Below are 24,449 nucleotides of genomic sequence, written 5' to 3'. Positions count from 1 at the left end.
GTGAGTTTTGGGGGTGTGGTGTGCTGGTTGGGGGGAATGGGGGCTGTGGGAGTGGGGGTGGTGGGGATTTCAGGTGGTGGAGTTGGGACCCCCAACTCCACCTGAAATACCCTCCTCAGGGGGTAGGGGGGATTATGTCGAGGGGTTCCTGGGCCTGTTGTTTTGTAGTCTTGTTGTTTTTTAGATTCTTGCTGTGGACTGTTCTTAGCAAAAAAAAATGTGAGCATTGCCCTGCAAACTTTGTTTTTGAATAAAATAAAAAAGCATTCAATGCAACTCAGTGGTGTGTTCTACTGTGTTACGCTGTATACGCCGTATACAGTGCAGGTTTTTGGGGGGGAAAAGCGTATACACTCTACTAACCATTTCATCCATTGAAAACGCGCTAGCGTATACCCACGACCACGCGCATCTCGTGCAGGGAATGATTATTGTATACCTCAGGAAAAAAAACCTAGACCACACCACTGATGCAACTGTTTGCAGCTGTACATGTATGTATTTACAGCCAGTATTATTTGTCATGATTTAGTTATGCAATCACTTAACATTGAAATGCAAAAGCTCCTATCTGCAGAATTATCCAGGAAAAGTGGGGAAAAACCTCCTATCTGCATTTGCAATATGAGATCAGTGTAATTAACATATAGTATTGTAATATAGTGCAGAAATCCAGAAACGGTGTATTATGTGATGGGTATCATAAAAAAATAGCATTGTGCTAAAACAAATACAACATTTTGTAGTTTTCTTTTTCATTTCCCCAACAATGTTAATTCTTTAGATAGGAGGTTTTGCGTTTTGGCCATCGATAATGGTTATAGTACACATAAATAAAGGTTTCCAACCTGTTTCCTGAGGTAGCTTTTGTAGATATTCTGAGTGAACATGGATGCAGAAGAAAGCATGGCAGAGTCTACGGAGGACATGACGGCTGCAGTCAATGCCCCAATGCCCAACACAGACACCCAGGACGGGGCAAGGTTGAGCAGGACCAGTGGAAGCACATTCCCTGCCTCCCCTCGCTCAAACGGAGTTGGGAGACCATACTCTGTCTGGTTCCAGTCTGAAAGGGGGAAACGGACATCCAAAGTGAAGAGAAAAATAACTTGAACATGTTTTTTGTCTTAAAGTCTTATAAATATTTCATAATTGATCAGCAAGATGGCAACAATAAGGAACAGAATCATTCAATCTTTAAAGTCATTGGGCCTCATTCAGCAACCGTTCTTAACAGGAAATTTCTTCTTAGACCCACTTAGGAAATTTTGAAGAAGATTTTGGTATACTTCAATGTTTTCTTAGCTGTGATCTGTTCTTAGGTAAGAACATAATCTACGCACACTGAAAAGCACTCTTAGGGTGGCCTTTCGCCTCGTGTTTTTCGAGGAGTGGACGGGAGTGTAATTTTTTGAGATGACATCACATCTGTCCATTCCTTCTTTCAGGGTCCTAGGATCATTCCTAAGTTGTGTTAGAGCGCCCTCTTGTGGAATTTTCAAAAAAAGAAATCTCTGTCAATGGCAGGGAATGTGTTAAAGGAGAATTTTGGACTAAGTTTTTCTTACCTTTTCTATGATGTTATGATATCTTAGGATGAATGGTACAGTAGAACATTTTCATAACTCCAACCCGGGTCCGCCACAGCTTAAAACTTACGTAAGCCTTGCGCTAGATCGCATATTTTAATAGCTTTTTTTTTTTTTTTTTTTTTTTTAGATCTGACGTTCATAGTGACAGAACACTATGCAACCAAAAAAAAATCTAAGTTTCACTAGACGAGATTTCAATCTCGAGATTTCAATCTCGAGATTTCAATCTCGAGATTTCAATCTCTTCTAGCGAGACTTTTTTTTTTTTTGGACAGTGTTCTGTCACTATGAACGTCAGATCTAAAAAAATAAAAATAAAAAGCTATTCCTAGAACGACTAAAACGACTTTTGTCCTTTAAGCCTCCACTGCCAAGAACGACTAAAACGACTTTTAATTTTTTTTTTTTTTTATTATTTATTTATTTAATTTTTAACCTAAAGACCAAGGAGATATGATTTGTTGAAGATCTAGACTCCAATCCACTTCCTTGTTAACTTAAAACTTAAACATTTTGTATCTTGGCTCCTGAGTACTTTTTTTTTCTATGAAAAATCTCTGGCAGTTTGTCAAACGCAAAAATAAAAATGTTCTGGCAGTGAATGAGTTAAAATATGTGATCTAACGCAAGGCCTGTCCGCGCACGTTTTAAGCTGTGGCGGACCCAGGATAGAGTTATGAAAATGTTCTACTACACCATTCATCCTAAGATATCATAACATCATAGAAAAGGTAAGAAAAACTTAGTCCAGAATTCTCCTTTAAGTGTGACATGTTTGTGCAAAACATACTTATTCTTGAAGTTTCTTCAATTCTGTTGTATAATATATGATTTAAATTGCAATAATATTTTTATCATATCTTCAGAGCAGTGGTTCTCAAAGTTTGGTCTGGGGACCCCCAGGGGTCCTTGAGGGAGTTCCAGGGGGTCCACAGCCAAACACAGTTTAACCACTTCAACTCTTTGTTTGGGATAGCTGATCTACAATATCACAACACATCAAATTACTGCCTGTTTTGAGCTTGTAAATCGGCTACTTTTGACACATTTAGATAAATCTTGAAACATTTTGAAAAATGCACAAATCTTCTCTTATGCGAGTCCCTGGCAAAACATATTTTCAGATGGGGTCTGCAGCCAAATGCATGCAATTTGGGGGTCCTTGACATGAAAATATTTGAGAACCACTGCTGGTTCTGAAAATTACAATCCAACGCAAACAGACCCGGTTGAGTTGAAGCCCAAGCCCCATACCCAAACCCCTTAACACTTGCGTGACTAGCCGGTCAATCTGACCGATTTTGAGAATTTAAAGTGGATTATCTTCTCTCATGAAGCTCTGTGGAAGTTCCCCTTCCATGACTTTTCCTAAATATTCGATTCAAATCATCTCAGTTTTTTTAATATCTGAAACTTTTCTAAATATGAAATTAGCAATAATTATACCATCTCTGACGTTATTTTTCAGCTATTTTGACCGGACTCACACCTCTCTTCCCCAGGCAAGAGCCGTTCACACATCTAGACCACCCGCAGACCGTCATTGTTCTAGTTAATGGGTGATTTGCATTGGCCAAGCGACTTCTCTCCTTTAGGCCAATACTAATAATGAAATAAAAAGTACAACTGTGTTGTTCCCATACATCTAACCTCTAAATGCTGTATTTCATTTAAGCATCGTGCGCAGCTGCTCCGTATTTGTTTGCGTATACGTTCTCTCTCTATGTTGCCATGTCTGCTTATTATAAGCGACTGTGGGCTTGTTTTTCACGTCTTTCTATGAAGACACGTTTTGAGCTATCTATCTGTAAGGAAAGACATCGGCTTTATTTCTCCAATTTCAAAAGTTTACAAATGTATAAAGATATTTTGAGAATAGCAGATCCTAGTTATACATAGTTAAATTAAGAGCCTATTATTATCACAGGCTATAATAATAAAATAAAATAAAACTAGAAAAAGTGCTCCTCGGAGCACAGGTCTCCGCCAGGTCAGGTAGGTTATTTTGGCCTCCTGGTGGCGCTATAATAGGCCAATGTGAAAAGGGTGCCATTTCTTCCTAGGCCGTGCACGGCAATCGGACACTGCATTCATGATTTCAGGCATTTTGTTCTAAAAATGTTTTTTTTTCTTAGACCTGGCTGCTTATTTCTCTCGCAAAATTTGGCAACCACAAGTACTTTCACTTTTTTAAATGCTGCACAAAGAGATGTGATCTACACACATTTTGTCCTACTGTATTGCTGCATAATTTCTTTTTTCTGTTTTTGCTTTTAATGTTTTCATGTTTTTCTGCTCTCCTACTGTATGATGTATTTTATATATGTGAAGCACTTTGTAACTTTGTTTCGAAAGGTGCTATATAAATAAAGCTTTATTATTATTATTATTATTATTATTATTATTATTATTATCACGCAGCGACTGTTTTATGCTTGTAGATCAGATAGTTTGCGCAGCAAAGCCTAGAGCAGGATAGAGTATGAAACATACCGATGTGTTCACTTGTTGCGCTGTGAGAAGGAGGAGAGGAGACTTACTTATATAATATAATATATAAGTTGTCAAGAGATGTGTTTTGGACAATGGAGAGTTGGAGACAGATTAGACAGGAGAGTTGGAGACAGATTAGACAGAAGTGATCTTTTAGTGATCAAATATGGTTTTGTTGAAAGGCAATCAGAGGTTAGCGCTCATGATTCAAGCCTTGGGTAGCTATAGTGTTTTTATTGGTTTTGAGCCAAATACGCGATGCAGGCTGGGGAGCAGCACACATTGCTCAGATGAAATACAACATTATAGAGGTTAGATATATGGGGACAACACAGTTGTCATTTTTTAGCGGTGTAGCCGCTCCTATTAGTGGGTTTGGGACCTATCCGTGGCGAAAGTTTTTCTTTCCGTCGCGAAAATGTGTCTTTCGCTGTACTGTGATTGGCTGATTGGCTGTGACGTACTGTGATTGGCTAGCGAGACGCATGATGAAATTAATAACTCATAAATAGCACCACTCACTTAAAAAAAAATACTTTTTTTTTTTTAAGTGAGCTTCCATCACTGTGATGACCACTGTTGTTTTTGAGCACCGAGCGGTGCAAATATACAAGTGTCACAGCAAAGGGTCTGAATACTTATCTTTGCAGGACGTGCTGTGATTGGCTAGCGAGACACATGATGAAATTAACTTAAAACTTCGCTCATAAATAGCACCGCTCACTTCACACTGGGTGTGATTTTTATTTCATTATTAGTATTAGGCCTAGAGGAGAGAAATCGCTTTGCCAGGTTCCTAGCTGACAGTGAAATGCAAATGATCCATTAACTAGAACAATGACAGTCTCCAGGTGGTCTGGAGGTGTGAAGAGCTATCTGGCTGCGGGAGAGAGGGGTGAGTGCGGTCAAAATAGCCGAAAGATCACGTCAGAGATGGTATAAGTATGGCTAATTGAAGATGAAAAAAAAAAAAAGATGATTTGAATCGAATATTTAGGAAAAGTCATGGAAGGGGAACTTTCTCAGAGCTTCATGAGCAAAGATAATCCACTTCAAAGTCTCAAACTGGGCCAGATTGGCCGCTTAGACATGCAAGTATTAATGTTTGGAGTCTGGTGTTCCACCATCTTTAGACTTAAGTTTAGGCATTCTTGACTTCATTCTCTCAACTTTGTTTCTGTGTGTTATTTCCTGTGATTTTTGTGAGCAGAAATCACACACAGGTGTGACTGCAGGCAGGGCCATGCAGTCATGCCTTATATGGGGATTGGTGGGGCGGCTCCCTATGGTAATTGGGATGCTACTGGGATATGTGGGGCGTCCACCTATGATAATTAGGATTAACTGGCACACCCCTTCAAGTTACGAGGATTGGGATTCATCATCATGAGAACATAGTTACGAACAATTCTGTCTTTTAAGAACGTTTCGTGAATCTGACTTGACTTCTCTTAGGGAATTCACTTAGGAAGAAATGTAAGAGGAAACATTAGGAACTTATTGTTGAATGAGGCCCATTGTGTGGGATTTTCTCTTTGGTATTTTGGCGACACCTTATGGTGACTAGTGGCCACATGAAATGTGATTTAATTTAATATAAATCCCAGTGTTGCATTCCAGTTAGCCACAGCTAGCATGCTTAGCAGTATACTTTTGATCTCATCTTCTTTCTCGCTAATGCAGGATTATGTTTGGAATAAAATTATCTGTTTAATTTATATAGATAGATAGCTCCTAAAGATATAATTCAAACCATATGGGTTTGTTTAGGCATGTTGCTGCATTTGCCTTCATTTGCCTTACTGCCTTCATGCACGTGCATGCATTTCCTGTGCAGGCATTACATTAAGAATAGGCTATTTGGTGGGAAGTTCCCTATCTGTATTGTAGAGTATGTTAATAAATATAACTAGTACATCTACAGTGGTTGGAGGAGGTCTGCCTATACTCTTCCATTGACAAATTTAGACCCAGGTGTCAGGTTGGACCCCTACTGGTTGACAATAGCCTGGGATCCAGACTGATTTGCTCTGTTCGGCAGGTTTTTTCTTCTCACTTTGCATCTGAGTCTGGTACTGATCCTATTTCCAAGGGGCAGGACGGGCACCGGTGGGCACCCATAGTTGCAGCGGCTTCTGGTTGGTCTGTGGGGGGGATCCGTGGCTTCCAATGTAAAATTCAGGTCACTTCCTGACTTGCCTACATAATTGGTGATGTTTGGAAATATGAGTCAAATAGGACCATGGACTGGGAAGCAAAGTGAGAAAAAAATAATCAGCCGAACGGAGCAAATCAGTCTGGATTCCAGGCTAGGTTGACAAGTGGAAGGCCTATTGCCTGAAGGTCATGAAGGGCAATATTCTCGCCTGGCCAAGCAGGCAATATGTCTTTGGTTAGCGGTAAAACATTTGGTCTCATGCAGGACATCAGGGTTCGAATCCTGGGTAGGACAAAAGTTACGGATTGCAGCCAGCTTTAACAGTGTGTGCAAGTTGTGTGTTTGTAAAGTACCTGCGGAAACAGCCACTGCTCCTATGATGACTGAGGGAATCCCCATGATGAAGCAGATGATCATTGATGCAAAACACGTGTTTCGGGCCTGAGCAGGTGATGCAGCAGAAAGGACCCTCTGATAGAATGCCTGCAAGGACAGTCCCCCCAGAGACTGTCCTTGCAGGCATTCACACACACACACACACACACACACACACACACACACACACACACACACACACACACACACACACACACACACACACACACACACACACACACTTGTATTACTATATTTGTGAGGAGATCAACATATTAGCCAATAGAGTAGTACTACCTGAATAACAGCCCCCCCACGCATCAAATACAGTAGTACTGCCTGAATACCAGAGCCCACACATCAAAGAGAGTAGGCTTACTTTTTTTTTTTTATCGCACGATTTTTGTAGCAATTTTTTTCCACCCAGTGCCAATTGCATATAAGCTGTAATCCTGGGCGCTACTCTCCCTCTGCCAGCCTGGGGAGAGCCCCGAACTGAGCTCATGCTTCCTTCAATGCATGAGGAGTGAGCAGGTTGCTGCTTTTCACCTGACAGGGGGGGGGGGTCTCGGTAGGACGTAGCACGTGGAAGGAACACGTTATTCCAACCAGTTCCTTTCCCCTCCATCAGGGGCCCCGGCAGTATAGAGACCAGGATTACTGCATGTTTTTTGTGAGGGTACCTAAACATGCAAACTCCACACAGAAAGGCCCTTTCGCCAACCCCACCTAGGGTATGGCCATTGGGCACTGATGACTCGGAGGAGAGAATAGCCCCCAGCGTCCCCGGCGGGAATCGAACCCAGGACCTTCTAGCTGTGAGGCGACAGCGCTTCCGACCACCGTGCCAACCCCTGAACTTGCACTAACGAGGAATGTGCCAGGGTGTGCGCATGAGGTTCCACACAGCTGAGTTAATACACCAGAGACTAGGGTCAAGCCAAATAAAATAAAATCCAAAATGGAAAAAATGTGTGAAGTGAGTGGTGCCTTTGATGAGTTAATTTCATCAAGCTATATGAACTAGAGGAAGAATGTTAAATCCCTGTCCATTCATTTCAAGGCTGTTCAACAGGAACACAGAGGGGGCGGGGCTTAAGCAATTATAATCTGTCCCTACTGGCCGTCTAAGAGTACCTACCAAGTTTGGGAAGTTTAGCATTCTGAGAACTGGAGTTATGGCTGTTTAAATCCCAGCCAATAGGAACACAGAGGGGGCGTGGCGTTTAGCATGCTGAGAACTGGATTTATGGCTGTTTAAAGCCCAGCCAATAGGAACACAGAGGGGGCAGGGCTTAAGCAATTACAGCATGTCCCCATTGGCCGTCTAAGAGCACCTAGTAAATTTGGGAAGTTTAGCATGCTGGAAGCTGGAGTTATGGCTGTTTAAAGCCCAGCAAATAGGAATACAGATGGGGGGGGGGGCCTAAGCAATTACAGCCTGGCCCTATTGGCCGTCTATGAGCACCTACTAAGTTTGGGAAGTTTAGCATGCTGGGAACTGGAGTTATGGCTGTTTAAAGCCCAGCCAATAGGAACGACAGAGGGGGCAGGGCTTAAGCAATTACAGCCTGTCCCTATTGGCCGCCTAAGAGCACCTACTAAGTTTGTGAAGTTTAGCATGCTGGGAACTAGAGTTAGGGCTGTTTAAAGCCCAGCCAATAGGAACACAGAGGGGGCGGAGCAATGGTGCACCTTAGTGTGTGTGTGTGTGTGTGTGTGTGTGTGTGTGTGTGTGTGCGTGCGTGTGCGTGTGCGTGTGCGTGTGCGTGTGCGTGTGCTGAGCCATCCTGTGTGTGTGGGTGCATGTGGTTCACTGTCTCCTGTTAGTGTTTAATTAGTATAACTAGTATTTTACTCATGTTAAGTACTTTTAAGTATTTTTACTCTATTTGTTTATTTTTAAAGTATTTTTACTGACTTTGATTACTTTTTACCCAATGTAGATAACTTTTTAGTCACTTTAGTTACTTTTAACACTTGCGTGACTAAGCAGTCAATCTGTAACCTGACACCGTCAAATGGAAGAAGCTTGCGACACACATTTGTTTCACAGCCTACTTCCCATCTGAGACTCCGGTCGCAGAATCGATGACAGACGGTTTTTCTTTTTTTCAAGCTACTAGGCAGGTGATTGGATGATCCCGCCCCTAGCAGCCGCTGATTGGTTCGAACACGCAGTGTTCGGGCAGCTTTACTCCCTGCGCAATCCCAGACCTCCTTCCTGAAATCAAATGCAAATGAGATTTCCGGAGGGAGGGGGGTTTACCAGGCTAGTCAATCTGACCAATTTTGAGAATTTGAAGTGGATTATCTTTTCTCATGAAGCTCTGAGAAAGTTCCCCTTCCATGACTTTTCCAAAATATTCGATTCAAATCATCTCTGTTTTTTTTTTTTTTTACTGAAATGTTTTTTAAAATGAAATTAACTATACTTATACCGTCTCTGACGTTATTTTGCGGCTATAAGACCACTCTTACCCTTTCTCCCCCAGGCTTAGAGCGCTTCACACCTCCTGACCACCCGGAGACTGCCATTGTTCTAGTTAATCAGACACGCCTTATCAGACACGCCCACTTCCTATACAAACCCATTGTAACTTCAAACTCCATTTTAACCATGTCATCGAAAACACCCGTCCTTGGTTCTGGTGACTCACCCTGCCCTCCTAATGCGTGAAGGGGCTGTGTTATTTTTTTTATTTTATTTTTTTATCTTATTTTATTTTTTTAATTTCCCCAAAAAATATTAAAAATAAATGAAGAAAGTAATTGAAAAACCACGGCCCCCTCGCACATTAGGGGGGCGGTATGAGTCACCAGAACCAAGGACGGGTGTTTTTGATGAATCTAACATGTTAAAAATGGAGTTAGAAGTTATAATGGGTTTGCATAGGAAGGGGGCGTGTCTGATAAAATTAATATCTAAATACTGAATCGAGCAACTTAAAAACTGTCTGGGGGCTCACAAAGGCCTGAGTAGAAGTTTTTTTGAAAGGAGCGCTGCTGCGTGCGTATTTGGTTCTCTCTCGCTCTCTCTCGGTTGCCATGTCTGCTTATTATAAGCGACTTTGGGGACAAAAAAGGATACGCCACAACATTGGGATCCCCCTGTATTTGTCAAAATACTTCCAAAACGTAAATGAAGTCCACGATCATAACACCAGAGGCAGCTCCACAGATCATGTTCAACCCAGATTTGGCTCAACAAAGGGAATTAACTCGTTCTGATGCTATTCAACAAAAATGTGGAATGCCCTACCAAAAGGAGTAAAGGAGTGTAAAACCCTACTCACTTTCAAAACTGCCCTAAAGAAACACCTTCAGGAGGCTGCAATTCAAAAATGGCCCCTGTCAACTTTTTCCTTTTTTTTCTTTCTCTTGTACATATTTTTTACTTTTCATACCAGTAACCTGGAAGCTGATTGTATGACGTTCTGTATAGTAGTGTACGGTATATCCGTCTCTTATATGTCATCATGATTTGGGTGCGTGGGGATTGTAACTGCAGCTACAGATTATTATTTTTGTGTTCTCAAAGTTATTTTATTTTGACAAGCTGTCCGGAAGCTCTGTTGTGACAGCTTCCGGCCGCTGCCCTTATATGGTCTTCCTGGTTGGAAGCGTCTCACAGCTCAGAGTGTCGGTGACACTCACCGTGAGAGCACAAAATGTTTGTTGGCAGTGTGGTCGCTGAACCAATGAGTTGTACTGTTTTATTATGAGTTTAATTGATTGTTTGTTTTATTTCAGTTTGTTTACTGTTTGGGTTTCCTGAAGGCTCATTCCCTTCTTTGTTTTCATGCAGCCAATGAGGTAATTTAATTTCTTAGAGCATTTTTCTTTCCTTATGTTTTATGCGCGTTACGTGTTTTATGTCATGCTTATCGTTGTTTATTTTTTTGTGTTTTGAACAGTTTGACGGTTGGTACATTAAGCTGACAAGTTGCTTAATAAAAACCCATCAGTAGCAAACCATATCTGCCTCGTTCATGAAGGGAGTGACAGGGATCTCATTTTAAACAAGCTTAGTGCTTTATGAGCCTTCCAGTTTAGTAGACCTTGTATTGTGAATTTGTACTTCCATGTACTGTTGTTCTCATGTCTTCCTAAATAAAGTACATCAATCAATCAATCAATCAATCACAAAGGTTTACAAATGTATAAACATCTTTTGAAAATAGCAGATCCTAGTTATATATAGTTATATTAAGACGCAGCAACTGTTTTATGCTTGTAGATCAGATATTTTGCACAGCAGCAGAGCTGGATTGAGCACATGTGTGAAACATACTGATGTGTGTTCACTTGTTGCGCTGAGAGATAGAAGGAGGAGAGGAGACGCTGGCCTTAGGCAACTAGTGTGAATATTATTATTATGAATATAATAATATTGGTTTGTCAAGAGATATCCAGAGGCAACAGTGTGTATAGGCTATCCAAGTTTCACTCAAGAGTTTAATGTACCGCTACAGATCACGCTGTTTTATACGTTTTTTTAGCCGATATTATAATATTTCTGCCTGCATGTAGTCTGACAACATATATGAGCTCACTGAGTTGAGTGGGATTGAAATGTTAATAGGTATTTAAAAGACAATGGTACCCCCCGCAGCGCAGGGGAAAAGGTGTGAAATCCTCTGGAGCGCAGAGGGGAGACACTGGCCAATTGAATAGCTGAAACGAACGGTCATTTTGATCTTAGCTTAGACTGCATAGGGGATGGGCTGGCTGCAGTCATGCGAGTGTTAAGTACTGAATGTACTTTCACTCAAATTGTAGATCGGTCTTTTTAGTAGAGTGTGTGTGTGTGTGTGTGTGTCTCCTCCATAGACTGTAAAAATGAATGGACAAAGTGGCGATGAATGGGACCATCATTTACCAAAACGCATATCATGGTGATTGAAAGAAGACTTTAAACTAGCAACTGGAGACATATAGTATTTATGACAATGTTTATTAAGGTAAGAAAATCTAGTCTAAAGTTGGTCAAAAACCCACCCACTTGAATGGAGAAAGATTCTTTCTGACACCAGCAGGGGTAAAACAGCAAACCTACAGGCCATTCATATGAATTTTTACTTCCTATATAGACTCAATTTCAAAGCAGGAAGCTGGGCCCTTGGTGTGCGCACACATACGCGCTTCGCACGCACGCATGCTGAGCCAGCCTATGTGTGTGTGTGTGTGTGTGTGTGTGTGTGTGTGTGTGTGTGTGTGTGTGTGTGTGTGTGTGTGTGTGTGTGTGTGTGTGTGTGTGTGTGCGCGCATGTCTTTAAGTGGCGCATGTGTTGCACTGCCTCCTGTTTGTGTTTAATTTGTGTAACTGGTTGCATCTTTGTGTTGCAATCAGCTGCAGCTGTTGTTGCCGTGCTCATACATACATAGGGACATACATACAAACAAGCACACTCTGTCAATTGATGGAGTGGTTGGCACCACTCAAAAAGAACTTGTGTTCCAATGGATCCAATGCAGTTAATACTTAGTGAGTATTAGTCACAAACTCGTGTTACCACATGAACCCTATAGCTATTCTGAGGCGAACATTCTGTGAAAATTGTTGATTTTTCAGCTTGTAGGCTGTCATACACTGTCATACACACTGTAATACCACAAAGTATAATTTATGGCGTTAATTTAAGAGAAAACATAAAAAGACATTGGACATCTCTGCCTGACAGTGTGGATATGTAAACACAGATGCACATTGCACATGAATAGGATTTGGAGGGGAAACAACAACTAACCAATAAAAGGAATTCATCGATCCATTTTCCAACATCCTCCGTCTTGAGCTCCCCCGTCCAGGGCGGTGAGTGTAAAGGTGTGAGTGTCATATTAGCTGATGATGGGTGGAGAATTACAAAGGGAACACACAGCCACTGGGAAAGGCAAGATAAAACAGAACAAGGAAATAGTTCAACAAAAACATAATTATGTTCACTGCCAGTGAAGAAGTGCACCTCCAATGCTATCGGGCATGGGGGATGGAGGTTGCCTTAACCACTTTACAAAATGTATCAAAATGTACCAAAACTTTACAAAAAAATAACTGGAGAAAATATCAGAGTGCAGTTATGAGTAAACTCAAGGATCTTGCTCATGCAGGGACACATCGACATATTGCCAGGGCCGGGAATTGAACCTGAGTCCTTCAACTTCTCAGCCAGGCTCTCTACCCATTCAGCTATGCCGCCCCTGACATTCATGTACTGTACCTGGGGAGATAGAACTTTTGCTTTTGATGCCCCAACCCTGTGGAATGCACTTCCCAATACTCTCAGAGAAGCCCCCACCCTCCAAACCTTCAAAACCGTTGTCAAAACTGGGTGCACCCCCCACATTCCTAAACCCCTCCCCTTCAAAACACCCCTATTCCGAAAGGTGTCACTCATAATAATTTTATATTTTGCGCATTGACACAGAGCGGTTGAGATTTCATTAAGCCAGATCTTTGTCAATGTTACTTGAATTCTTATCATTTTAATGTTTATATGATCTGTAAAGTTTATATTTTCATTTGGTATCAGTCATGAATTTATTGTAATTTATTATAATTTATTTTCTTATTTTCTGTAATTTATTAATTTATTTCCACGCGCGTAACATAATCTATCTATCTATCTATCTATCTATCTATCTATCTATCTATCTATCTATCTATCTATCTATCTATATGTCAATTAATCTATCATCTGTCACAAGGGTTTTCAGCCCAAGGACCCCCTAGCTGAGAGAGATATGAAGCAGGGACCCCCTCTATATTGTATATAAGCTCACAACGTCTCGCGCTGCGAGACGATGGAGCTAGTAGATCGGCTTGTAGATCGATCTGTCTGTCTGTCTGTCTGTCTGTCTGTCTGTCTGTCTGTCTGTCTGTCTGTCTGTCTGTCTGTCTGTCTGTCTGTCTGTCTGTCTGTCTGTCTGTCTATTTGTCAGAAGTCCGCGGCCGTAACACACACACACACAAACGCACACGCCCACAAACGCACGCAGGTGAGGGGGGGGGTGAACAGCTGCGCCAGAAGACTTTAATATTAATTTATATCTATTTTTCGGAATGGCAGGGTTTACTCCAAGTTTTCAAAACCACCCCACTCCTACACCCCCTCACTCCGAAAAAAAAATCGGAGTGGAGGGGGGGGGTTTCGGAATAGGGGTGTTTCGAAGGGGAGGGGTTTAGAAATGGGGGGGTGCACCCGTCAAAACCCACCTCTTCAATATGGCTTTCCCCAGCTAACTCTACCCCCCCCCTTCTTTTCATTCCACTGCTTTTATTGATTGTATCCTTAGTCTTAGCCTTTTCTTAGTGTTTTTCCCCCCTAAAAAAGTTTTCTCAAGCCCCCCATGTAAAGTGTCTTTGGGTACTCAGAAAAGTGTTATATCCATTTAAGATATTATTATTGTTACATTTATTACATTTATTATTATTATTCTCTCCGCCAGGCCGTAAGGCATGGCGAGAGAGTATGTTTTGCACCCTGTCCGTCCGTCCGTCCGTCCGTCCGTCTGTGGACAGCTTATCTCTGGCTCTGTTGGCTTGATCGCAGCGAAACTGTGCACACACACTCCCTGGATGCCAATTCAGAACCTCTGCCCCAATTTTTTCACATGGGCCTTTTATAGCGCCACCAGGAGGCCGCTTTTTGCAAAAGACATTTTTTGACAGTACACCTATAGATTTTGTCCAAACGTCACATGAATCAGTACATAGTATCTCTATTGTCATTAAACAAAACAATTTTTCTGATTTTTTATCTTCCGTCCTGATTGGCTAAAAATGGCTTCCAAAGTTTGCAGGAGGGCTCTGTTTTGAACAAAATGCCTTAAATTATGAACACAGCATACAATTTCTGTGACATTTTGCATGCACATTCTCACTAGGCAGACAAAGAAATGCCACTTGAAAATTTTCAAATCAGCCTCATGGTGGCGCTATAACAGGCCGATTCGTGTTTTTACCTATAACTGCATTGATCTGTGTAAAAATGTGTATGCGCACTCCCTAGAGGCCAAGCAAGAACATTTGCCCTGCATTTTTCACATCTGCCTTGTATAGCGCCACCAGGAGGCCGACTTATATAAAACACATTTTTGAATATTACTCCAGATTTTACGCAAATCGGTACACATGATCTTTATAGTCATGTGATCAAGACGGATCTGTTAGATTTTTCATATTCCATCTTCATTGGCTAAGATTGATCTAAAGTTTGCAGTAGTGGCCCGTTTTGAACAAAATGTTGCAAATCATGAACGCAGCGTCCGATTGCGGTGAAACTTTGCACAAACATTCGCACTAAAAAATGCCACCCTTTCAACATTGCCCTATTATAGCGCCACCAAGAGGCCGATTTTTATTATTGTTTTAATATTACTCCTACAAATGTTGTCCAAACATCACGCAAATCAGTACAAATGATCTCTTTAGTTAAGTGATCAAGATGGATTTGTCCGATTCGCCTGATTTTTCACATTCCAGCCTGATTGGCGAATTCCGAACATTGCTGACCCATACTAACCTATCTGACCTGGCGGAGACCTGTGCTCCGAGGAGCACAGGTTTTCTAATTATTATTATTATTATTATTATTATTATTACTATTATTATTATTATTATTATTATTATTATTATTATTATTATTATTATTACCCTTATTATTATTGTTATTATGTCTGCTCTCACCAGACTGATGAAGATGATCAACAGCTGCATGACATCGGTGTAGGCCACTGAGTAAAGGCCTCCCAGCATTGTGTAGGTGATAGCAACACCTGCAGACAGGATGATGGCGTAGGACGAATGAAGATCAAGAATCACACTGACTGTTCCACCTGTAAAAACACACAATACACAAGTGTCTATAAGCAAATTGAACCCTAGTGTCCAAACTCTGCACATGTCATAATACTGTAGGTGAACCAACCACGAAAATAGGCAAACTTTCAGTCAAGATAGCAGATTTACAACCTCACATGCCTTCCATGGATTGCACTTTTGTAGTTGTTAAATATTGTAGGAAAGAAAACATAACGTTATTTAACCAGTAATGGAGATTAATTTCTAACAATTAAAGATGATGACGTTTCTTTTTTGTTTCTGCTCCTGAAACCTGTTTGGAGCCCTAGGTAGTAAGTACTGACTGATAAGCAATAGTGAACAGAGAACAGCTAAACAGAGTTAAATAACATTGACATTTGCAATGAAATTACAAAGTAAGGTCTACATCCTGTTTGCCATGTGTACACACACTCTCAGAGTTACAGACCTGCAAGGGTCCATTTGGACCCCAGGTGGTCCCTAGCCGGTTGAGTGTCTAAACGGAAGTACCAGCATTTGGCGGAAGTACCACCCAAGGAAATTATGTTACGGCTTACAAGTCTGTTTACATTCTCCGTGAAGGAAACGAGTGTTGTGATTGGTCCCTATAGACACCTATAGACACTCTCTGCATTAGGTTGTGACTAGTTTTTTCTCCTCGGAAATGAGAAAAGGCTGGGAATGAGGCTATTACTGACCCAAGGCACCGAGGATGCCGGCCACCCACAGAATGTCACTGAGCAGACTGGGAAGCAGAAGGGCTGTGGTGATTGCGTTGCCATAGCGATGCTGAAATGGATCCATCATCGTCACGTAGCACTTAGACCTCATTTGTTTAGCAAAGAACAAGCCTCCTGTTGGGACACAACATGAAGGTGATGGATTAGACCAGTGGTTCTCGACCTGTGGGTCTGGACCCCAGATGATTGGGGGACAATGAAGTGACAATTTAATTTAAAAGAAAACAAGATATGACATATTGTCACATTATACCAGGTTGCTTATTCTCTCACTAAATATGGCAACGTTTTTAGATCCCATATTCTGAGAGGACATTGAGCAACAGCGCCACTTACCATAGAGTTACATACATTGGCCGAACACAGTATTGTGGGTCATCTTTAGATCCCATATTCTGAGAGGAGATTGAGCCCTCATTGGCTAAAGGACCAGCCAATGAGGAAAAAGTGACGCAAAAGTCAGGCCTAGCGAGTGTAGATATAGACCAGGTTTTGCAAGATGATTAAAAAAAAACATTTCTGCATCAAAAGTAACCAACAAACTATACTATAAAAACTGGTCAAACATTGGCCAAATGGTCAAATAATATAAGCGTGAAAATAGACAATTTACAAGCTGTGAGCTTGTAGAGCTGCTATTTTCACAATATTTATCTGTGGAACCGAGTCAAACTAAATTGAATGCCTCAACTCCTTCAATTCCAAGTGCTTGTCAGGGTGGGGTGTCTCCAGTTCCAATATGATTATTTTGGGGGTTTCCCAGTTCAAATATAATTATGTTGGGGGTCCCCAGTTCAAATATGATTATTTTGGGGGTCCCCAGTTCAAATATGATTATTTTGGGGGTCCCCAGTTCAAATCCTTCATATAATTAACCAAACCTCTGTGGACAGGAAACCTCTGTGGACAGGATCTGTCTATTCAGAATCTCTCTGTCCAGCCCGGTTCTCCTCAATGGCTGGAGCAATATTGATCTGAAGTTGCACACGGCCATTGACCATTAGCATATGCACCAAATAACGTCGCCCGTTTTTAACTTTCCCAAAATGTACGCTGTTCATTAGTGTTTTTGGGCGGTGAAACCGCCCCTATATGTGAGGTTTGGATATTTGCACACCAAATCCTGCGCTGTGATTGGCCACAAATGTACCCCCCTAACCCTGCACCGTGATTGGCCAATCACAGTCTATTCAGGACTGTGATTGGCTAGGGAAACATGACACATGTGCATAGCCCTATATAAGAAACCATAACATTAAAAAAAACATAAATGTGTTTTTTTTAAGTTATGGTTTCTTCCATCACTTCTTCCATCACTGTGATGACCACTGTGACCACACCGCCCACTTCACACTGGGTGTGATTTTTTTGTCAACACCGGAGATTCCGTCGCCATGGTTACAGCCCCACAAGTTATGGGATGACTCCTGCCCAACACTACCGTATTGCGCATGTGCTCAGTTTACTACTACTGTTTATGAGCGGCTGTTTGTGTGTGTTCTCTGTGGCTCCGCACCGCAGCGACGGGACGCGTGCACGTGCGTGTGTGAAGTGTTGCAGGTACCATTAGTACAAAGTCACTTTCCATCCCTGATATACTGTCTGTGCACAACGCTTAACCCAAACTGCACATACTTTGGGTGCTCATATCCCCGGACGGGTAAGGTCTAGTAGGCTATGATTAATTTGGGGGGTCGCAGCTTGAAAAGGTTGAGAACCAGTGGTTCTCAAACAGTGGTCCACGAGACACGTCCACATGTGCCTTGGGATTTTGTGACAACCATCACGTCATTATGAATTATTTATGTACTATATCAGTACTTTGTGCACACTCATATCCTAATACAGCAAATTGTATACCCTAAAAATATTTGAATGACTCCCAACCTGGTGCCTCTATATTAGAAGCAAAAAAAAACATTTATTTATTTTCACAAATGTTTTATTTTTAACGTGATTTCCAAGTCTGTTACATCACAGGCTTAAATCTCAGCTCTTCCCGGACTACAATGGACTACAGTTGAAAATGGAAAGAATATACATGCTGCTTCTTACCAATGAGGAAGGTCATCACAAATGAAGGGGGCCCTAGGGCCCAGATGAGACCACGAGAGGGAGTGTAGACAGCCTCAGCTGTACCCATGATGTAGCTTCCTCCAACCCAGGTGGCTGATGATGAAGAAAAAGCAGTTAACACAGTCACACATGCACATACACATGAGCACACACACACTAAGATTGACACTTGCACACAACACAAATTGTTGCTGTCGGGAAGAAACCTTGCACTGTATGTCCAAAACCGTTACTTTTTAGTAAAATAATAAAAATAAAAATGATCCAATGTAGTATTGGATGTAGAGCCACAAGCTCTTAATACTTTTCATTGGTTAAATATTTACTGCAGAAAGCCAACATGGAAGATTTAACCACGTTCAACCTGGTGTCCCTATTTTGGGCATGTCACTATAGGCAAAATGTTTCACACATTTTCAAAAGTAGCAAATCTACAAGCTCACAGTCACAATGCATTGCATCTTTTCAGTACTTTTGCACAACGCTGTCATACGACGATGTAGAAAGTAGGGAATTAATGTAATTTTAACCAAAAGGTGAAATGGAGATACAAGGGCCCTCATTTATCAATGGAACGTAAAAAATAAATTCAATAAATTCAAGCCCAGGAATGAGTTTACGCTCACGTCCATGTGGGATTTATCAAGCAATCCTATACAGCCAATCCTAGCGTACATTTGGTCTGAGCTTTGATATATTTGACTGCAGAAACTGACCGTCATTTAAATAACACGCCCTTAAATATTCTCGAAACGCCCCCGATTTTACGTCATGAACAACCGAAATACGTCCAAACAACGTATGGAAAGCCAATAACAAAGAGTTTCCCCTGCCCGCCTCGCTGCCTGTCATGTCCACGTCCGAGTACACACACACGTAAATTATTTCAAAAATCTGAAACGGTAGCCGATATGTCCTAAGTAGGCCGAACGTTGTAGAGTTGCAACGGAGTTTCTAGCTAAGAGAGGTCGTAGACGGGCCCCCCTTCCACTTTTTGATCCAGGCGTCTCGGCCGATGTCCTGCCTCTCACCAACTCCTTCGGGTCACTCACCGAGCTAGCTGAATTAGCGGATAGCATGCCATCAGCGCAACGCGTCGGGAAGCGTCCAAATCCTGACTCGGATACTTCAAGCAACTCCTTTTTAGCCTCGACGACCTCTATCCCCGCTTCACCCGAAAGCAAACGCCCCAGGTTCCATCCACCGGGTTACACCCTCCAAGTCAGCAACCAGCGAAACTGGAGTTTCACCTGTCCAGCATAGCGCGAGTCCTTCGCCTGCCTCTGCTCCAACTTTGTCTGTTATGACGGATGGTGCCACAGTCAACTCGGTCCGTCTCAGCGGTGCCCCGGCTAAACTGGCCGTGTACAACGGAGGCTGTAAGGAACCTCAGTTCCTACTGATAGGAGACTCATTGGTAAGGTTTTTAGAGCTTCCGAATGGAATAACATATTGTTTATCCGGTGCAAAAGTTCTGGACTTGCTTGAACTTATACCATCTCTCATCAACCACCACCCAACTGCTCACACCATCATCATTCACGCCGGAACCAACGATATTAGGCTCAGACAATCTACCAAGCTTCACCATGATATTGAATTATTATTAGCAACAATTGAGAGCTTGGGAAAAAACAGAATATTTTCTGGCCCAATTCCCACACTTAGAAAAAATAGTGAAAATTTCAGCCGCCTCTATGCTCTGCACTGTTGGCTCACTAGTTTTTGTCCAGCAACGGGTCATGGTTTCATAAGTAACTTCGACTCCTTCTGGACCAGAAGAGACCTGTACAAGCCAGACAACCTCCATCTTAATAACAAGGGGACCAGTTTACTTGCATTTAACATCAAAACCCAGCTACAAAGCTCTTGATGGGCCAGGAGGACAGGACCCAATAGTGACCCCTCCACCCCTACTTTTGTATTACATCCCCTGTCCCTCCTAGTCTCAGCCCCTGTCTGTCCCCCTGCCCCAGTGTCTCCTGTTCCCCTACCCCACGACACCTTAGCTTGTCCCTCCTTCATACCAGTGCTCATTAGAAATAGGCCTTGCCTGTTTACTCCACCAGCACGCTCAGTCAACAATAATACTTTAATCAGACCCCCTATTCATAATCACTCGGTGACCTGCTCCCCTGCCACTTCCCCTGTCTTAATGTGTCTCTTAAATGTTAGATCTCTGCATCTGAAATCTGCTATCTGTCAAGATTTTATCATGTCTAACAAAACAGTTTTTTTCATGATCACAGAGTCCTGGCTGGGTCCTCATGACATGGTTTCTCTCAAGGCAGCCACCCCCCCCTGACTTTTCCTGTCTTGATCTCCCTAGACTGACAAGCCGGGGCGGTGGTCTTGTGGTTATTTATAGAGATAATTTTAAGTGCTCCTTAGTTGAACTTGGTAGTTTTTTATCATTTGAGGTCCTGGCCTTTCTAATTAAAGGCAAGATTCCACTTTTATGCATATTAATTTATAGGCCTCCCAAACTTCCTGGTTTTATAGATGCATTTTCAGAGCTTTTATCAGTCATCATGGCCCAGCACGACAAGGTCCTCATCGTCGGTGATTTTAACATTCATATCTGTTGCCCGTCTTCCTCTGCTTTAGCCACTGATTTTATGAATCTTTTAACTTTGCACAATCAGTTAATGGTCCAACCCACATGGGGACATACACTGGATCTTGTGCTATCCACTGGTGTCTCTTTAAATAACCTAGAGCTAGAAATATTTCCGCCCCCAGACCATAAAGCAATACGTTTTCAGACCCTTATCCCTCTCCCGGACCCTAAGCCTCGCGCTTCATCCCGCTCCCGTGTTTTTAACTCTAGCTCTGGTCAGCGTTTTCGCCAGGCTTTTCTAGCCTCCCCCTCTAACACTTCAGTCCATCCCCAACACTCTGTGAACAGTCTAGTCTGCGACTTTAACAAGACTTGTATGAACATCCTAGATGCCATCGCACCCTATAAAATTAAATACCACAAACCGAATGTCCTTCATTGGCTTAATGATCACACTAGGGCAATCAAAAGACAGTGCAGAAGAGCCAAACGGAAGTGGAAAACAGACCAGCTCACTTCATCTTTAACCTACCTGAAAGACCTTATGTCCAGTTATGAATTAGCTGTGAGAGATGCCAGGAACCAGTATTTCTCAAAGCTCATTGGTACACAACCCCAGAGCGCTGTTCCAGGCAATTGAGTCAGCTAATGGGCCCCCCACCAAGTCAGCCTCTAGAGGCCACTATTGATATGTGCAACAAGTTTGTTTCCCATTTTGTGAACAAAATAGAGGGCATCAGGCAGAGGATCTCTCCTGCTCCCACTGACTGCCCCAACTGTCCCGTATTAACAGTCAAATTCCCCCAGTTCGAACAAATTTCCATGGCAACTCTAGAAGACACAGTCTCTCGTTTGAACTCCTGCATGCTTGACACCATCCCCACCAGATTTTTTAAAGAGATCCTCCTTACCGTAGGTCCAGATACATTAGCCATTATTAACTGTTCTCTGTCCACTGGTTATTTTCCATCAAGTTTTAAGACTGCCTTGGTCCGAGGCACGGTGGCGCAGTCGGTAGCGCTGTCGCCTCACAGCTAGAAGGTCCTGGGTTCGATTCCCGCCGGGGACGCTGTGGGCGCTGGGGGCGTGTCTTCTCCTCCGCGTCATCAGCGCCCATACCCTAGGTGGGGTTGGCGAAAGGGCCTACTCTGTGTGGAGTTTGCATGTTCTCCCCGTGTCTCCTAGGGTAGTTAATACCCTCACAAAAACATGTAGTAATCCTGGTCGCTATACTGCCTCCCCCATGACAGCCGGGGCGCCTGATGGAGGGGAAGGGAACTGGTTGGAATAACGTGTTCCTTCCACGCGCTACGTCCAACCAGGGAAACTCCCCCCTGTCAGGTGACAAGAAGGTCAGTTGGCTCTCATGCCTGAAGGAAGCATGAGCTCGGCCCTGGCCTCCCTACTGTGGGGGACTGGTGTAGTGCTGGTGTAGGGCTGGTGTAGCGCCCAGGATCACTTAGGAAATTGGCACCGGGTGAAAAAAATGGGTTACAAAAATCACGGGATAAAAATTTAAAAGGAAAAAAAAAAAGGGACAAAAAAAGACTGCCTTGGTCCAACCGCTGCTGAAAAAACCTTCACTGGACCCCATGATTTTAAACAATTTTAGACCAATTTCTAAACTCCAATTTTTATCAAAAAATTTTGAAAAGATTGTGTCCACTCAACTGCTTGATTTTATGAATTTTAACAGTATCTTTGAGGTTTTTCAGTCTGGTTTTCGCTCATTCCACAGCACAGAGACCGCTCTTTTAAAAGTTACAAATGATTTATTGCTTGCGGCGGACACTGGCAACTGTTCAATTTTAATCCTCCTTGACCTTAGCTCGGCTTTCGATACAGTCGACCATTCCATTTTAATCAACCGCCTAGAAACCTGGGTTGGCATTGAAGGAGCAACCTTAAACTGGTTTTGCTTCTACCTAAAAGATAGATCATTTTCAGTGGTGATCGGGGAAGCCTCTTCCCCTCCAGTCCCCCTCACCTGTGGGGTACCGCAAGGATCGATACTAGGCCCCCTCCTGTTCTCTATTTACATGCTACCCCTTGGTAATATTATCCGCAAACATAACATTCAGTTTCACTGCTATGCAGACGACACACAATTATATATCCCATTACAACCCGGCGTTACAGGAAATCTGTCCAGTCTCTTGCTTTGTCTCTCCGATATTAAGGACTGGATGGCAAATAATTTCCTAGAACTTAATGAGGCAAAATCAGAAATTTTTATCTTTGGTCCCCCAAATGCTACACAACATTTTGTTTCAGAGCTCGGTTTGGCTCTGGCCTCACTTTTAATCCCCAAGTGACACGAACTGTTCAAACCTGCTACTTCCAGCTAAGGAACATAGCTAGAGTAAAAAGCTTCCTGTCACCTGCAGACCTAGAAAAGGTGATTCATTCTTTTATTTTTTCTCGATTAGATTACTGTAATTCCATCTATTCAGGCCTCTCCAAAAAAGCAATATCGCGTCTCCAATTAGTGCAAAACTCAGCTGCTAGACTTTTAACCAACACCAAGAAACGTGACCATATCACCCCTATTTTAGCTGCTCTTCACTGGTTACCTGTTAATTTTAGAATTGATTTTAAGATTTTACTTGACCTTTAAAGCTGTGAATGGACAGGCCCCCCTTTATATTTCTGCCATGCTGGAACCTTATAGGCCTGTACACAGCCTCAGATCCTCGGATAAGGCCCTCCTGGAGACCCCCACACCCCAGCTCATCACAAAGGGTGGAAGAGCTTTTGCAGTCCGGGCCCCTAAGCTTTGGAACGCCCTACCTGTCACCCTAAGACGTGCAAAATCAGTATCATCTTTTAAAACTCTTCTGAAAACGTATCTCTATACTAAGGCCTTTTCTTAAATTTTACTGTCACTTTTGTTTTATTTGAGTATATATATGTATATACATATTATATACGGCTGCTGTCAGAATGCTGAATGGGGAATAAGCCTGAATGAGGCATAGGCCTTGTTCAGCAGCCTGACAACAGGCAGCGCAGACTTTTTTTTCTGGCTCTTCCTGAACACACCTGTGGATTATACCAGGGACAATGACTTGGACTTTAGCCCCCCCTCGGACACACCTGTGGACTACACCAGGTACAAATGACCTTTTGTTGCACTCTCTCAAGGAGCTACTTGCGGATTATACTAGGGTCAGTCCACTCTAGGTGGACACGCACTGACCTTTTGCACCTTAATCCCTTGTATAACGCACTGACTTTTTTTTTTTTTTTGGTCTTTTTTATTGTGCTCCTTTTCCTCTAAGCACCTTAACGTCCATTGTCTATCATGCACAGTATAAGTATAACATGCACAGTATACAATACATTGCTGCTATGCTCAGGCACCTTAGTTTAGTTTTGTTTAGTTTTTTTTTGTTTTTATCAGGTAATTTGTAAATATGTAGATAACTTGTCTGGCCTTCTGTTGCTCTCTTGTTTTGATCTCCTTCCCACTTGCCCCCCACCCTCTTCCTCTTCTTCTTCTCCCCCCCCCTCTTCTTTCTATGGAAACTAACGTTGCGATGGGAACGATGTACAAAAAAGAATTTCACCCACTTTTTTACCTTGTAAACCTGTGATGTGACAATAAAACTGATTCTGATTCTGTATGTAT

General features: G+C 42.4%; 1 protein-coding gene across 1 annotated transcript in view; it reads right to left on the bottom strand.

Moving 5' to 3' along the window:
• LOC308085813 (high affinity choline transporter 1-like) overlaps positions 1-19,337 on the bottom strand; it is a gene marked incomplete at both ends in the record, with an annotated part of 40,832 nt that extends 21,495 nt beyond the window's left edge. The window contains 7 exons of the mRNA XM_080429123.1: positions 849-1,066; positions 6,597-6,750; positions 12,369-12,503; positions 15,308-15,456; positions 16,141-16,296; positions 18,238-18,351; positions 19,250-19,337. Of these exons, the coding sequence (XP_080285249.1) occupies positions 849-1,066; positions 6,597-6,750; positions 12,369-12,503; positions 15,308-15,456; positions 16,141-16,296; positions 18,238-18,351; positions 19,250-19,337 (1,014 nt within the window). The remainder of the gene's footprint in view (positions 1-848; positions 1,067-6,596; positions 6,751-12,368; positions 12,504-15,307; positions 15,457-16,140; positions 16,297-18,237; positions 18,352-19,249) is intronic.
• Positions 19,338-24,449: the final 5,112 nt, after the last annotated feature.

Source organism: Gymnoscopelus braueri (assembly GCF_963280865.1).
Source record: "Gymnoscopelus braueri genome assembly, chromosome: 5".
NCBI classification, from domain to species: domain Eukaryota; kingdom Metazoa; phylum Chordata; class Actinopteri; order Myctophiformes; family Myctophidae; genus Gymnoscopelus; species Gymnoscopelus braueri.
Note: the sequence above shows the minus strand (reverse complement) of the source record. Positions and strands in the feature narration are given on the sequence as shown.